At 39.5% G+C, this 16472-nt stretch overlaps 2 protein-coding genes across 2 annotated transcripts; both read right to left on the reverse strand.

The window, feature by feature from the left end:
* Nucleotides 1-252: 252 nt before the first annotated feature.
* Nucleotides 253-6828, reverse strand: LOC145490342 (uncharacterized). Its single transcript, XM_081469468.1, has 6 exons — nucleotides 6336-6828; nucleotides 4958-5137; nucleotides 3941-4012; nucleotides 3303-3397; nucleotides 3049-3110; nucleotides 253-2042 (listed from the first exon to the last, which is right to left on the reverse strand). Exons 1-6 carry the CDS (start codon nucleotides 6636-6638, stop codon nucleotides 1999-2001), a joined length of 756 nt encoding a protein of 251 aa, XP_081325594.1. The 5' UTR covers nucleotides 6639-6828; the 3' UTR covers nucleotides 253-1998.
* Nucleotides 6829-6976: 148 nt separating this feature from the next.
* LOC145490101 (transcription elongation factor, mitochondrial-like) lies at nucleotides 6977-14226 on the reverse strand. Its single transcript, XM_081469204.1, has 4 exons — nucleotides 12618-14226; nucleotides 11196-11459; nucleotides 10053-10196; nucleotides 6977-9088 (listed from the first exon to the last, which is right to left on the reverse strand). Exons 1-4 carry the CDS (start codon nucleotides 12858-12860, stop codon nucleotides 8582-8584), a joined length of 1158 nt encoding a protein of 385 aa, XP_081325330.1. The 5' UTR covers nucleotides 12861-14226; the 3' UTR covers nucleotides 6977-8581.
* Nucleotides 14227-16472: the final 2246 nt, after the last annotated feature.

Genomic DNA, 16472 nt, shown 5'->3' on the forward strand with positions numbered 1-16472 from the left:
TTCAATGTCATCGAATAGTGTGACAAATAAACAATAGCCGCCATATATCTTATTAGATGTTTTGTTGTGTAGTATCGCTGTATATTTTTACGAGTTGTGCCGTATTTTGACCCGCCCTTCGGGCTCGTCAAAATACAAACGACTAAAAATATAAAGCGATACTACACACCAAAACATCTAATTAGCTCTTATTAACCGAGCTGGAGGTTTGTATGGGAGAATCTTGACCGGGGTCGTGAGTACAGACCGAGGTCAAGATTCTCCCATACAGACCGACTTAGCATATATTGCAAAGAAGAAAACTTTTATTCGTTTAATGTAATTAGTTTGCTGACATTTTGCTTGCGAACGGCGATGAGCTCAACTTAAACCTGCCGAAATTTGCTCGTCCTCTTTACTTTTTTTTTGTCATCAGGCTTTTTGGCACTTCCATAAATGATTGAGAAGAAAATAAAAGAAAATGGTGAGCATTTTTGTATTTTAGTTTGCTACTTTTTCAACGCAAAATGAAGCCGGTCTAGTTGCCGGTCTAGATGGGAAAATCTAGACCGCGGTCAATATCGATTTCAGCCAATCAAATTCGTGAATTCGGTAGGTCCCACTCCTTGTGAGACACAGTGAGATTTATTACCCAACTGCTGTAGTCAATAAATTTATCAATGAAGGAAGGAGTGTGACAGTTTTGCGTGCGCGCGCCGACCTGTACAGCAAACAGGTTTTCTACTGTACAAATAACTGTACAATATCGCTGTATATTTGTACTGTTATTTGGACAGTATTCGCTGCAGTTGGATAATTATCTCAGATATTCCCCAGTTTTAGCTGGGAAAAATTCGGTCGCATGACGTGTTTAGACCAATCGCGCGCGAGCGAAAATATTTGATGGATTATAATGGTAGATACCTCAGCTTCAGTCCTTTCGATTTTCCAATAACAGCTTGATACAAGAGCATTATACTAGATTTTTTTTTTTTTTAATAAACTTTGATAAACAAAATCTGTCCACGAATACAAACTTTCTTAGTTTACATCATGTTTCTTTTCTTTCGTTTCTAGTCTAGGATATTGGAAAGTGATGTTTTTTTTATTAGTTTGTAAATTCTTTTCACGTTTGTTAAAAAAGGATTTCTTTTTAATCTGTTATACGTTAAGTCTTATCAATAAATAAAGTGGAAAAAATGAAAAATACTGCATTAGCAGCGAAATTCAACGACGCGGAGTCGGAACAAACTTCATTTCAGTCGAGGTGCAACAACTTGCCACCAGTAGTTACAACCATAGTTGCGTATGTTACAACTCAGTAACCAAAGAAACAAACAAACAGCGGTCACCTTACAGCGTTCCAGAAACAGAGCAACATCAAACAGCACCATGAAAGACCAATACAATCAACAGGATACTTGATACCGTCTACCAACCGTCCAACGGGTAATGTTCGTTTAATTTGTTTCCGATGAACAAACAAATGTATAGATCATGGTCTCTTGTCATAACCCATTTGTCAGCTACTTTAGTACAAACGGATTGTTACAAGTAGTGTTTAGATGAAATAGGCTCTTGCTTATCAATACACTGCCCCAGACGCTGCCTCAACCACGAAGCCAACAAAATTGAAAGCTGCCGAGCCAAGAAAAACCAATGTGCATCGAGAACTAAGAACACAGGGACCATCACATGTATAGAAACTAGAGTCTTGGCAGTCGCACATTTGGGTTCCATGACGGTAAAAAACAACGATTCAGCTGAGATATAATTTTGTTCTCTGGATTCATCTTGAGGAAAAAAGGCAGCAATACACTTGATGTAAGTAGGAATTCTTTTCCAGCTAATTTACAGCATAAAGGAAAGGGAAGAAGCCAGACAGGCGGCAAAAGAAATTGAGAAAAAGAAAAACAAAAGGAAGGAGAGGAGGAAATCTTCAGATTTCTTCCTCCTTCTTCTTTCTGTCTTTCTTTTTTGTGAGAGAACGGGATTTAATTATATCAATATTCGTCGCTGCTACTCGTCTGTTAGGAAACGACACGCCATAGGTTTACCTCCTCCTACAATGAACAGAATAGTACGTTAGTAAACTACGTATTTCAAAAATTTACTCCATACATAGAAGGTTGTCTTGGTCTCTCTTATGTTATCAAGTGATGGTTCTTTGCGCGGGAGCAGCTAGCAGTAAAATGTTGCGGATGAAACATAACTCAATTTCAAGCCACGGTTTTACTAACCCTAACCAGTGTGAGGGTGAGAGGAAAAAAATGATTTCTATATCTCAAAGAAGACAATAAGGGAATCATGAAGGAGATTCACAATGATGCAAAAGGGAATGGAAAAGAATTTTCTGGACGAAAAATAAATGAAACCTCGTGAATCCAATTTCCAATGGGAGGAAGGAAGGAAGGATGGAAGGAAGGAATGGAGAGAGGAAGGGAGGGACGGAGAATGGATGGATGGGAGGAATTAAGGAAAGGAGGCAGGGAAGAAGGGTAGGAGAGAGGAAGAAAGAAAGGGAGGAAAGAAGGAAGGGAGGACGGAAGGAAAGTAGCAATGAAGGAACACAAGCACGGAAGGACAAATGGAAAGATGCATGAGAGGTTGAATGAGTGAATGGATAGATGGATGAAAGAATGAATGAGCTGAGGTGATAAATTGTTCCTTAAACTAATTGCAATTCTGATTGGGTCTTTCACAATAAACATTTAAATATAGCGTGAGAGAATATAATGAAACTTAACAAGGTAAAAGTAAAGTAAATAAATGTTCTTTTTGTACGGGTTTTGTTTAATAAAGCTTGATGATGACTCGATCATGTGCAGCTCACGCTATTTTCACTTTAAGAATCCCAGTTTGCGGGAAGCTGACTAAATATATCAGTCCCATAAGCTGGACTCAGTCTGAAAAAGGGAAAAAAACTCAGCCATTCAAAAGATTACATTTGATTCTGGCTTGCTTCCTAACTTTGTTGGATGATGTTTCAGTAAGTTTGGATGATAATAACAATGATGACAACAGATTTTGCATCCAATGTAAAATATATATATATAAAACATTACTAACCAGGGTACTCCTCGCCACTAAATGTGTTTATTATCCACTCACAAGTGTTCCTACTTTCCATTCTAAATGAAAACAACAATACTATTCAAAATGGCTTTTCATTGAGCCTTCTTTCTCTTCTCAGAGCCAGGGAGTTTATTAGAAAGAAATTTCAAAAGTAATAACACTAGAACTACAAACAAGGATGTTTCTTGCACTTAAATGGGACAATGATGATTATCTGAGTGTTGTGACTGTAAGATGGAAAATCAAACCTGATAAGTGATGTTCCTAAGCTTATTCCTTGACTGTCTCTTTCAATGACACATGCTAGAACATCACCATATGGCTTAAATAGATCAACTAAATCCTACAAAACAGACACTGGGATTAGAGCTGTTATGAACATATTCTAACCACTGTTCATAATACTGAAAGACATAAAAGATCTTCACAGTTGTGCGCAGGAATGAGGCAGTTATGAAAATAAAGGCAGGTCACACAATTTTTCAACAGCCTAATTTGTGTATAGGTCTGCGGTTATCTCTCACATCTTCAAATCTTTCTTCCTCAATTAGAACATTTAGATTGAGGAACCCACAGTTCAAGAGAATAATACTTCTCATATATTCACTTGCTGTAATACTACTGATTCTCTATAAATTAAGAACAACACAACCACAGAGGCACGCACTTCATAGCAGCTGTGAATTGGACACTCTCAGTGGAAGAGCCAAAGGTGTTCAAAAGAAGGGCACTAGAGTAAAGATCAGACCTTTCTAGTTGGACAATTGGGAGGATCACAGTTAACATTTTTCCACTTTGGACCTTATGCTCCTTTTATGACTCAGGGGTTTTCTTAATTCAGTCTGGCAGTTTCCTGCTGCTCTAAAGTAAATGTTAGACAACAAACCTGCTCATTAATGGTTGAAGGAAAATTCTCAATAATGATAACATCACTGCCATCAGTTGACAACAAATCTTCCTGCAAAATTAAGCAAATCACATTTAAGAGGCTAGATAGGAGGCATGGCCAAGTAGTTGAAGGTGTCAGCTTTTGAATCTGGAGGTCCCTGTTCAAGTATCCCATCCTGCTACCAACCAAGGTTTCTTCTTGAATTTAGAGTCCTTAACTGTGCTGTACGGGGAGGCATGGTGGCCTCATGGTTAGTATGCTTAAGTCTCTGGGTTGAGCAGTCCAGGTTCAAGCCGTAGCTGGGGACACTGCATTGCGTTCCTAGGCAAGACACTTTACTCTCACGGTGCCTCTCTCCACCCAGGCATATAAATGGGTACCGACAAACTTAATGCTGGGGAGAACCCTGTGATGGCCTAGCATCCGATCCTGGGGGAGTAGAAATACTCCTAGTTACTTCATGCTATGGAAAGCAGGATAAGCTCCGGCCTAATTGGCCACTTGATTTGTTCGCAGACTTTAGCTAACTGTGCTGTACAAATAGCCTGGTAAGCCTCCCACCAGTTGGGGTTTTAACAAGATTCTGTTCCGTTCCTCAACATTTGTTTGTTGATCTACAGTTTTCTGTTAGCACCCCAGAGCTATAAAATACTCTGACACTTATTTATTAAATGGTCAGTTACTTTATAAATTTCTATTATCAGGAAGATAGATCAACGACGCGAACTATTTATCAGGCTGGTCAATATCAATAACTGAACTGGGCTGATGCTTGTGAAGTAGACCTTACCACGATGCAGGCCGCCATTGGGTTTTAAGTCCCCTGTAACAAGCTTGCTGCTTTGTACTAAGCTATATCAACACAAGCAAGTTCACTTATAACATTTACAGTCTGGTCAAGCATACTAAGTTGTAATAGGTTACAGCCCTTGCTGACAGCTCTGAACTACTGTGATCATGGTATGAATGCTTAGCCCATAGATGTAAAATGTAATTCAAATTACCAATACTTGCCTGCATTCTTTTGGAAACTCCTGGTGAAGTTGAATTAGAAACTGGTTCATCGACTGATGATTTTGTGGCTGTCTGTGGTGCAGTGCCTGTAACTGGTTTTGATTTAGTCTGTTCTTTCACCCATTTGGGTGATGGAGGGTCGGGGTTGGTTGCTGACAATGGAGGAAATGACTCCAGCCGCTGAACGAGAAAGAAAAATTGTCGCTGAAACCTGTGGTTAAGACATTATTCTCATTTCAAAATGCTTGAGCCACTAGGCCTTTAAAGATGCCTGCTTGAAAGGAACAGTTCATTATTATGGGTTAAACCAATCTATTTAGAGTTACCTGTTTCGGAGTAAGGTTAAAGATATTATTCCACATATCTTTAATCATTACCGCAACTTCTGTTATTTTTTTGAATGAAACTTACATGACGCCCTGATGTATAAAACAGGTTTTATGTTCTGGGGCACTTTCCAGATTAAACCTAAGCGTCCTAAAATTCTGGAAATTTCGAAATAGGGGCAAATGGTACAGAAGTTTCCTAGGAAGGTTTCCTGAAAATCTGAAAATTGATGAATTTCTGTAATGCATATTCAACCTAAAATACCTGATATTTTGGGAGGAAAACTAAATGGAATGGAAATCCCTGGTTAGAAATTTGTAAAAATTTGGATATTCCTCAAGAGGCTGTCCTCTTTTTCACACATTCTGAACTGAAAGGTACTGTTCCATTCACCACTAAAAATGTCTGAAAATTCAAACCAGAATCTCTGGTGGAATGGAAAGTGTTCCTAATCACCCTAAATAAAACAGGAATCAGTAGATTGCATCCCTGGCATCCCTCAGTGAGACTACAAAAACATCCCTGTCTATTTCGTATGACAGTACCCCAGGAGATAAAAAAGACCAACAATACCCCTTGCCATACCCCAAAATATAAAACAACAAAATGATATATCGGCAGGACTTCGAGTGAATTGAAAAATACTCCAAACCTGGTTCACGCCATTCAAATGAGTAGGAATTTTTTGTCCGTAAGAACGAGGTGTAAAACGATGGACCCATTCGGTCCATTCTCTTTATTTAAATGATGCAAACAAATTAATTGAGGGGTATTCTGGAATTAAGCCTTTCATCCTTAGTGTTACGTTATAAAACACAGGGGATTTGGTTTACAAAATACCGTTACGTTAAATATTGAAGTAATGAACACAGCTTAAATGCTAAAATTATCTTCCAGTATTTCGCAGGGATTTTGGAATTTTAAGCACTTCATTTAGAGTGCCTGACAGCTTCAAAGACTTCAAAGAACAGTTTGAATTCAAAAATAAACATTTTCTGATAATTACGAAAATTAAGAGAGAATAATCAAAAGTTAAGAAAAAAAACTTTACATCGACAACAGTGATACGTGTAGTCGTTGTCTTCTCCCCTGGTCTCCTAATTGGAGGTGAGTCTGTAAGCGCACGTGCTTTCATTACACTTGCTCTTCCCCGGCCTGTCGCGGGAGCTTGAGCAGTATTTTTCTCCTTTGTTATTCCCAAAGCAGCCTTTGGAAGGGTGAGAGAAGCGATGTCTTTCAGAGGTTTCCCTCTTCCCTGTCCTACTGCTGGTATTAGTTCCGTCTCTTCGGGCATTTTAGAGGAATGGGCGTCGATAAAGAAATCTGAGTCCCACGTCCTCCACCGAGACGCCATCTTTAATGTTTACAACAAATTTTAAAAACTCGTGCCAATACCCTTTCACACACGTGTCACGCGCTGCTGTTTCGTGACTATGGCAATGACAAGTCACGCACAATGGTTTAGAGTCGTCTGGATTTAAAGCAAATTGAGGTCGCGACGAAATTGCTTGTTAGTTTGTAGGAAGTAAGTCATTTGGATGATTTTGGATTAATATAGACATCAACAAACAAATAGCCTGCTGAACAGGCGGATTAGCGGAGCAGACCGCAAAGCTTCCCGCAGGGCCGGGTCACGCTCCGCGCTCGTGTATCGCGTTTCGCTCTCTACAAACGAAGAGCGCTAGGGGTTCGTTGTATTGGCGAGCAGCGCGAACGGCATTATACACTAAGAAAAGCGAGGGGAAATTGAAAGAAAGACGTGGGCTTTGCAGAAAGGAGTTAACCCACGACGGTTTTTTTTTTTTCTCACCGGATAACTCTGTATGGAATTGGAAACACAGAATAGAAAGATAACAAGGCGGAATGAAAGTTACGGGCTACCCGAAACGGCTCCCACGTATTATCAAGTGAATTTGATTCATTGATTTATATTTCTAGCCTAAAAAAACATTCGTTATAACAATAAAGTCGATGTTTTGGAAGCGAACGTAATGTATCCCAAGCCAAAAGCTACGGCCGTGTCACCAGCAGGCTCCTGGAAGGAAAAGACGTGTTGCATTGAAGAATTGCATATGTAGAGGGAGGGGTCTTTTGTTAAACAAATTCTTTCGAATTTCTTCTTGCGTCAAGGGGCGCGGTCAAGAATATTCTGGAAAGAACTTGTCTCGATGTGTGTGAAACGATGAAACAAACAAGTAATGGTGGAAAACAGAGCTAAGCAGTCAACTTATCACAACGCGCCTGCATAGCTTTTAGCTTATTCTGTCAGTGTACATCTTTACCTTACACATGCAGGCTCTTCAAACCAGAAGCAAATGATATGCTTCTGCTACAAATTTATAGTGCTAGACCCGTCCCCTTGTAGATAGAGGAAAAGAGGAAGGAAAATTTTCAGTTCATTCTTATTTTCTCTTTATTTGCAGTTTCTAGATGTTGATATTCTGAAACTACTACCATTTTGTTACCATATAAAAGTACCACTCACTTCAGAACCAAAATCATTTCACACCTTATAAGTTATTTGTCACTCTTCAAGAAAGGCCTTGGTCTAGCCACCAGTGCTGTCCAAGAATTTCAAAATAATCAAAAAAATAAATAATTAAACTAATAATAATCATCTTGGCATCATTATGTTACACCTGGGCTCTAACTGTGCTCTGTCTTACATGTTTGACATTGATATACCATGTTTGTTGCTAATGTCGTGATCGACGTTTGGATGTTGGAACAGGATTTCGTCAGCGCCTGCAACTTTTTTGCCCCGACCCCCGACCTTTCGAAACCGCCCATGCAAAGTTAATTTATTTATTTTTTATTTTTTATTTATTTTTTTTACACTAACTTCAAGATGGCGACCATTGAACAGTTTAAATGTTAGGCGGTACACAACGAAATACTCTAAAAACAAAGGGATTCCCAATACAAAAAACAGAGACTTCCTAACAACAATTTTACCCGGTTCCTTTAAACCACACGTTACACTTTTGCAAGTTTAAGCCTTTATTGAGTAATAGCTTTGGGTTGATTTTCATCCATTCAACCTTTGTCACCACTTCGAAGCAAGAGTCAAACGGACCATGACTTGATAAAAATGTGCGGATCTAGAGTTCTTTGGGCATGTCACAAAATCTCAACCCCCTTCATGAAGAAAGAATTGCGTGACGATCGTAAAGGTGGTATCCTCCGCAGCCGTTTTTTGGAGGGATGTCACACAACGCGTGAGTGTGACATCCCCAAAAACGGCTGTGGAGGAGACTATCCAAAGGTAGCTAATGTCGGCCTGATGATCAGAATTTATCACTGTTTTCTACTCTCCACAATCAAATCGTAGAACGCCAGAGCTTGCAGAAGGCAGTCACTCAAGTCGTCCTTCTTAGCACAAGACTTAAAATAATCCACAAACTTCGGCGACACCTGAAGAAGAGGTTTGTTTTTATTTCCCGGGTTGTCGATAAACGACTCCACAAAATCTTCACTCCCTTCCATCCCTTGCTGCTCTTTGAGGAACTGTTCACACTGCGCCTCGAATGGTTCTTCATTTTTTCTGTCCCGAAATAAGCTTTCCACCAAATTCACAGCCGCTCTCTTCTTCTTTGTCCCAACTGGAAGGCAGAAATGCTTGGAAGTGTAAAGTGGGTCAAATGGTATTACTAGTCCAGGTAGTAGGCAAGTCAACATGGCTTCGAAAACTCGAAGGTGCACAGCAAAAGGAAGAAGTGACACAGTCTGTTTTCCTATCCGATGACTTTGCATTTCCACTACGTAAATGTCCGTCTTGGGAACCTTGTTCACAAACTCTTGAACCTGAAATTTAGTTTAAACGTTAACTGCCTACAACGTTTCATACTGTCAGTACCAAGTTCGAAAGAATGATTTCTTGATAAATTTCTTAATTCTCACTACCTGCCTGCTGACACTGCACTACTGTTGTAAGGTGAATTTGGATGTTGAGAAATGTTGAGAAATGTTGAGGACCCAAAAGTTAAAGGCCGTGCTTGAAAAAAGCTACCATCAAAGCTTTCAATAATATAGTATTGTAAGGGTTGTCATTTGTTATGTTAATATGGTTCATAATAGCCAATTAGTAGTTATCATTTGCTATAAAAATGTCTGGTTAAGTGGAAACTGATACATGAAACTAAAAAAGAATGATTATGTGAATTTAACACCTTGGACAGTTCCCTGATGGAAGCAATGGTTCTTTCTACCTGTTTGCAAACACTACATTTATGCCATTTGCATAATTGTTATTGATGAAGACCATGCGTAGCCTGAGAGACCAAAATCCACAAAGAGACCTAATCTGCCAGCTAAGCTGGAACCTCCAGGAGACTGTATCTGTCTGGCAGATATGAACCAGGAGTTGAAAACACCTGGGGCCTGTTTCTCAAAGGCCCTGGAAACGTTTCTGGCCTGCAAAGCCATTTTTAGTTAATCTATACATCTAAAAACAAGCAGGTGTATCTGCCTGAAGCTTCTTGTATGAAGGTAAACTCTGTTCATATCAAGAACATGTGAACAAAACAGCTCTATAAATCAAAAGGTTTGAGATTTTGCTATGTCTCTTTGTGTGTAAAAATTTTTGGGACCTTTGAGAATGGGAGCCCTGGACTGAAACTATGAACCTTCCAGGAGACTGGCATGCAGAGATGATTGAATAAAGGAACAAGGTGGATATCATGTGCGTCCATTACCGAGAAAATCCAGATTAGAGTGCAAATAAATAAATATTAAATAAATAAATAAATAAATAAATAACTGAGCTTACCAATGGTCGAAAAACAGCTGGATTGTAAGGTTTTGGTTTGATTATCTCAGCCCGTGACCAACCCAACACCTGTTTATCTTTATCCACATGGACCCAGGCAGCATTCTGGAAACCAATATCTATAGAAACAATCTCTGATATCACCTGAGAATGCGAAAAAAATGACTTAGAGCCCACAGTGTAAAGTATATAACTTAAGTTACGTCTTCTATTTATGTACAAGTTTGTAGGTGAGATAAATCTCTCCAAACCTGACCATACTTGCAGCTTTTTTTGTCTAGGATGTTTTAACTGATTGTACAAATAGTTGAACACTCCAATGTACTCTCAGTAACTAAATGGATGTATAAAAGCAAAGGCTTTGTCACACCAGGAAAGCATGTGTGGGGCTGGGAGGAGAATGCAAGCATGTGCTTAATGGCGAGTGGTGGCCTGGGTAACAGTGAAACCATCTTACAAAGAACAATGCCAAAGGTGACGCCCAACTAGAGAGGGGGTTGGGGGGGGGAGGGGCTCAGATATATTATTTAGTGATATGGATCTGTGATTGAGGCCAAATGTAACCTGTGTCGCAGCCACTCTTCCCAAAAGAATGAGCATGGGAGGGAGGCTGTCACACAGGCTAGGCCAAATTGTGAGACCTCCAAAAAATCTAATTAGGTTAAACCAAGACCCCCAAAAATTAGACTAGCACCAGATTCTGCAAAAGCTGTCTATATCACTCGTTCCTTGAGGTTTGTATTAGAGGCAAGTAAACTATTTTCAGGGCGGTAGCCAGTATGAGGCCAACCAAGGCACTTGCATCAGTCATTTTTTCGTTTTAGTTGGTTTTCTTTTTGAAGGGGAAAGCTAAACCACTGCTATGGACATAACCTCAGACACAATTATTTTTTCTGGCTATGGCCCTGATTATGTCATTGAAAGGAATTATTCCTCTATTGTACTTTCATTCTACTCAGCCCTATCATGTGCACTCGCGATGATGTTGTGTTAGGAATGCTTCATTACCCACGCTCTCTTGGAACCATGAATATGCATGATATTTGACCCAGACTGTTTCTGTGTGGACCATGCTGCATCCAATCACCAAGCTTAAGCTATGATCCTTGTGCTTGGTGAACAAGATCTGCATATAGTGCCTACCTCTTTTTTGTTACGTACTAACAGTTCCCAGATTGATTCAAGTCCTTTAGAAGTCTTTTTCTTTACAGCTGCTAATTCACCAGCTTCTTGCAAATTGTCAAAGAATGCTGAACCAAAACCCTTTATTTGAAAGAGATCCTCTATGCTCTGAAATGGTCCAAAGTTGTCACGATATTGTACAAGAGAAGTTGCCTTACTTTTCCCTATGCCTTTGGTGTTTGAGAGTTCTTCTAAACTCCGATTGTTAAGTTCCTTCAAAATCTCCTGTAAATTACAAGCATTAATATGAGTCCTGACACAACTAATATCTACAAATATATTTTGTGAAAATTGGCATCCTAAAAAATTTCTTATATATTAAAAACCTTTTAACTACAAGTAAGAATAATGTAGGGTAATTTGCTAGTAGAAGAAACTCAAAACTCTCGAATGCCACAATAAAAAACACAAAAAAAGTTTGATCGTCATCTAATGAACATTGAAATTGTCTTTGTGTGAGATTTGGAGGCTTACTTTTGAAATAAGCCTTCAAGGGGTAGGACACGCAGTGGACGATGTGGCGTGCTCTCCTCCACGCTTCAGTTTTCCCTCTCTCTAGCCTCCAAACTACCAGCGTAAACAGTCAAGACAGCATGAAAGAGGCCTCTCCTGAAGAGAGAAGCTGCTTTCCCAGAAATAAAACATCAGAGAGAGCATCTATGTTTTACCATTGATAATCATGTTCAAGGCTAGGTGACTTTTCCCCAGAATGTGTAGAAAATTGATTGGTTGATCAGTCATTTTTGGTTTAATGAGGTACATTTGTCCATTGTTGAACTCAGTGCTTGGCATTTTATCAGTGGTGCTGACAAATATCTTGAGAGTTGACCATAAAGACCACATTGGAAATTTATTTTGTCAGTGGGAGTAAGATTTAGAATTTTGAAGTTTAAAAGCAACATTGACAGAGGTAATCAACATATTTATGGCAACAGTGAGCTCAGTTACTGTTTGAAACTTTCAAAGTTCATCAGCTGTCATGCAAAGATCACTTTCAAGGAGCAATTTCCTTTGTTGTCTCCGTGTGCCATGTCAGCTGTGATGATAATGAAATGGTTTTCTATGCATGGATAATTTATGCAACAAATACGATTATCAATGCCAACACACTCTCTCCAATATTTTTTCCAGGGAGGGGGAGGGCAGTATTAGTAACACAGGTTATTACTGATCACTACTCAGTAGAAATTCAGGAGAGCACAAACTGGTTTCTGAGGGAATAAGTCAATCAGATCTTTTGATCTCTCAATGTTTTCTAGCACGTAATGCATTGGTGTTTTTCACATGAGTAATTTATACGTCACCTACTTGTTAAGGTGGCGTAATTAGTTGCAGAAGGAAGTGTACCCTTCTGAGTAGGGAAGTTAAGTGTTATGAACTTGCCTGCTTTTTTGCTTCTGGTAAATCGACGCTGACATTTCCCTTTCCTTTCCCTTTTGGTTTAAGAATCGAGTCTGGATTAGTCTCTTTTCCCTTTTCAGCTGCATTCTTTGTCAAAGTTGTAAATGCATAGCGCTGGAACGAAGTAGAGAGTGCAACACTTGGAATGAAAAATCTAGATCTACCACCACATGAGCGACAAACAGCCGCAGGGGAAGTTAAACACGAGATTGATAAACGGTTCATATTGTAATAATGCTCTATTGACCGAAGGAAACTACATTCTGTAAGGATTCATTTGGCAGAATTATTCCCAAAAAGTTTCACGCATGACATTCCTCTAAACTTGTCCGCCATATTTGGCTGGGTTACCAATCTAACCCCAGTCCCCTTCAGTGTTGCGTATGGAATGACGTTACAGAAGAGACGGACAGCAGTTGCTAAACGGCGTACATCAATCTTGTGAACTAAATCAAGGCCATCCCCTTTTTTTCTCTGTTTAGCGTCGTCCGACCGACCCAGATTTTCGCGTTTTCAAAAAAAAAAAAAGTTACACAGAAGGCAATGAAGGCAATGACACATTATTTCAAACAATTGTCACTTTAATCTGAAACATAAGCAATTTTTTGCCTTACAGATTTTTAGTTTTTCCCTGTTCTCGTTTGATTTTAACAACGACATCGACTTTTTCCTTCCTCCATTGCCGCGATGTTGACTTTGTAACCACACCTTGTTGTTTACAGGCTTCAGGGATATTATGCTGAGGTACCGGGCATCCCAGCTCCAGACTCCTTTTCCAATTTTATTTTTGTTTTTTTTCCTTTTCCGACCGACCGACCCAAAATCAGAAAACGCATTCGACAATAAACGAAAAAAAAAGGGAGGATGGCTCAAGCAGAAAAGAAAATTTTGTTGAACAACTGGCGAACACAGTCTAAGGTATTCAAACGTAAAGGAATTGCCGAGGCGCTTGTCATTTACAATTCTTCTCGTTATGAACAAAAACCACTCATTTAAATCCTCAGAGAGGTACAGAATAAAATGCGCAGATGGTAGAGTTTAACACCGAAGTATAACTTGTTTTATAATTACTTCTATCTGGTCGTCTACGTTGTGGATCGGATTAACCCCAGCTTTATGCTCTATTTGCTGTAATTATCAGCGGGTAATTGTTTCTGACGGGGAAAAATTCCCGACAAAAAAATACATCACGTAAGATGCTTCTTGACACAACAAGACACAACAAGACTCACTGAAAAATGACAAAATTCACGAATTTCTCGAATGTATCTCTGTGTGACTCACTGAACAAGAATATTGCCTTCGGCCAATTCAAGATGGCCGCTCGGGGTGAAATGAGGGGCTGGGGTTGAAAAAGTGATCCACTGAAATAATATGGCCGACAAGGAGAGTACTCTGGGGAAGTTACTGAGCCCGCTCCTTCCTTTGTTCGGCAGTTGTCGTGTCTTCATCTCGGCCTCCGAACAATCGGTATTTACGTCGCCGGTTGTTGACCCTTCAGCAAACGTGAACAAGTGCCCGAGCTATTCTGTACGTCTAGAACACTCCTAATAACCAAAAGTCCTGCTCTTCTGGTTTTATTGTGGAGAATTGAAATGATGTGATGACAAATGTATTTGAATATGTTTAATTAAAGCATTATGCTTTGTAATTACAAAAAAAGAGCAACAACAAAAATCAAGAAACACGATCGCAAATAGAAAGAAAACATTGCACAGTTTACTGTATTTTACAAATACAAAATCGTGATAATATCGGTATAATACGTAGCTCTCGGATGTAGCTCAAGCTATATTTAAGCAATAGAACAATTTTTCCGTGTTTACATAGCCTCAGAAGTTGGCAGAATTCGAGACAGTTATGCAAACCCGAGACTACGTCTCGGGTTTGCATAACTTTCGAGAATTCTCCCAGCCCCACGGAGTGTTTAGATGAGGCTATGTAAACACGGAAAAAGTGTTCTATTGCTTTTATAAAATAATTCTTAAAAATACGCGCGAATCTAAAACGTCACAACCGTGTCTACATGCTCTCATCTAAACACACCTATCGACAAATGAGAGCGCGCGTAGTAGCTCAGTTATTTTATAAATTAAAACTACTTTAACCAATTAAAATCTATTCCTTTTTTTCAACAAGTCAACAACTATTTTCTAACAGCATACTTAACTATACGTTAAAAAAATTGAATATCATCCACCGGACTGACCTACAAATCTATACAAGAATTAAATCTACCATAAATTGATAATTACGTAATATATTTCACTTGATATCTCGGCTTGAGTGACAGGTGTCTATTAACGCGCATTTACACGATATTCATTTTGGATACGGCAGTCCTAAATTTTGGCACGGGGGCCAATAATATAGGGCACAGCCCGCTTGCCGAAAAATTTAGCCGGGCCGAGACCATCTCAGGGGGTAGTCTTGGCCCGCCTAAAAAGAGGTCTGCCTGCCGAAACCAGAGGTATTCTCGTCCCCAGAGTCTTTACGCTCATGACGACCACGAAAGCGAAGGCATTGAGGTCGAAAATGAGTCTTAAGGGGGCCAAAATCTTGTACTTTTCGCGGGAAGAAAGATGGCGTCGAAGAATCGTGGCAACTTTTGCATGTGGAGCAACGATGCCACAGATATGTTAATCGACCTGTGGTCGGAGGAAACTACATGTGCCCATTTCGCGTTAGGAAATAGCAAAACCTCAAGGGAAACTAGGGAGGTATACAACACGGTACGGTTAAGCAACACATTCTACTAGAGGCCAGGTAGCACAAGGTAGTACAAAGTTATTGCTAGTCGTCGATTTTGGCGTAACAGCTTTTCGCATTGGAGTGTCTTGTCGAGATATCTCATCATCACCAGTTTCGTGGAGAATGTATTTAAATGTTCCACGAGCTACTCTATTAATGCATGTAAGAGTGGTGCAAGGGACGACCTTGTTTCGTCCCTCATTTACGACAGGCGTTCTCGCTATTTCAATACAGTAAGCCATACAATCGCTTTTTGTACTCGAGAATCTGCCATTTTATTTTTGAACAGCCTACGAAAGCGCGCCTGAAATCAAATGTGAGCCGCTCTCACATAAGCACAGGGACTCACAAATGTAAGAGTGCCGTTCTTGTTTCAGGGGTGCCGTTCAGACTGATCAACATTGAAAAAAATTGAACCTGTTCTGCCGTGTAAATCAAGCAGGCCGTGCCCAAAATTATCGGCCCGCGTGCCAAAATTTTGGAAAGCCGTGCCCAAAATGAATGTCGCGTAAATGCACCTTTAAAGATATCTAATGTCAGCGGAGAAGTCTGTTTTACAGTGGCGGACCGTTTTGAGAGAGAACGTAACTACTGGACTATCCTAGTCCTGTATATACACGTGAAACACAAACTTAATGTGTTTGACGCTGAAGTTATCGCTGACACTTACAAAACAATTTAAAACTGGCTCTATTTTATAGCATTTAAAAGTGTAAAAATTCATTGACACTTCTGGTAGGGATAGGATAAAACTGGAAACTCGCGTCCATGTTACCCACAATCATAATCGTTTTAATATGTGATAAAAACAATGATAATACTTTATTTATAGAGCTCGTTCCATCGCTGCCCCAGACTATTTAACTGTAGACAAATTTCTCAACTGATTACAAATATACTGAAAAGAAAATAAAATCTGATAGTGTATCTGATGTGAATAAATTTCGCTGGAATTCGCTCGTGCGAATGAACTGTAGATAGCGTACGGGCGCCTTCGCAATTATGTAAATTTTGTTTGTCCACAAGTATAAGAAATTTCGTATTCATATGTTTGAAGCATATGGTTTGTAATTTTTGTGAAGAATA

This window comes from Orbicella franksi, chromosome 6 (genome assembly GCF_964199315.1).
Source record: "Orbicella franksi chromosome 6, jaOrbFran1.1, whole genome shotgun sequence".
Classification (NCBI taxonomy): domain Eukaryota; kingdom Metazoa; phylum Cnidaria; class Anthozoa; order Scleractinia; family Merulinidae; genus Orbicella; species Orbicella franksi.

What these genes read in the sequence shown, in the direction of transcription:
- LOC145490342 (XM_081469468.1), bottom strand. Translation starts at nt 6,638, where the DNA reads ATGGCGTCTCGGTGGAGGACGTGGGACTCAGATTTCTTTATCGACGCC. An exon ending in CACGTATCACTGTTGTCGAT is followed by an intron (nt 5,138 to 6,335) that starts GTAAAGTTTTTT and finishes TTTCTCGTTCAG; the next exon opens with CGGCTGGAGTCATTTCCTCC. An exon ending in CTTCAACCATTAATGAGCAG is followed by an intron (nt 3,398 to 3,940) that starts GTTTGTTGTCTA and finishes TCTGTTTTGTAG; the next exon opens with GATTTAGTTGATCTATTTAA.
- LOC145490101 (XM_081469204.1), bottom strand. Translation starts at nt 12,860, where the DNA reads ATGAACCGTTTATCAATCTCGTGTTTAACTTCCCCTGCGGCTGTTTGT. An exon ending in TACCAGAAGCAAAAAAGCAG is followed by an intron (nt 11,460 to 12,617) that starts GCAAGTTCATAA and finishes TGTAATTTACAG; the next exon opens with GAGATTTTGAAGGAACTTAA. An exon ending in CAGCTGTTTTTCGACCATTG is followed by an intron (nt 9,089 to 10,052) that starts GTAAGCTCAGTT and finishes ACTAAATTTCAG; the next exon opens with GTTCAAGAGTTTGTGAACAA.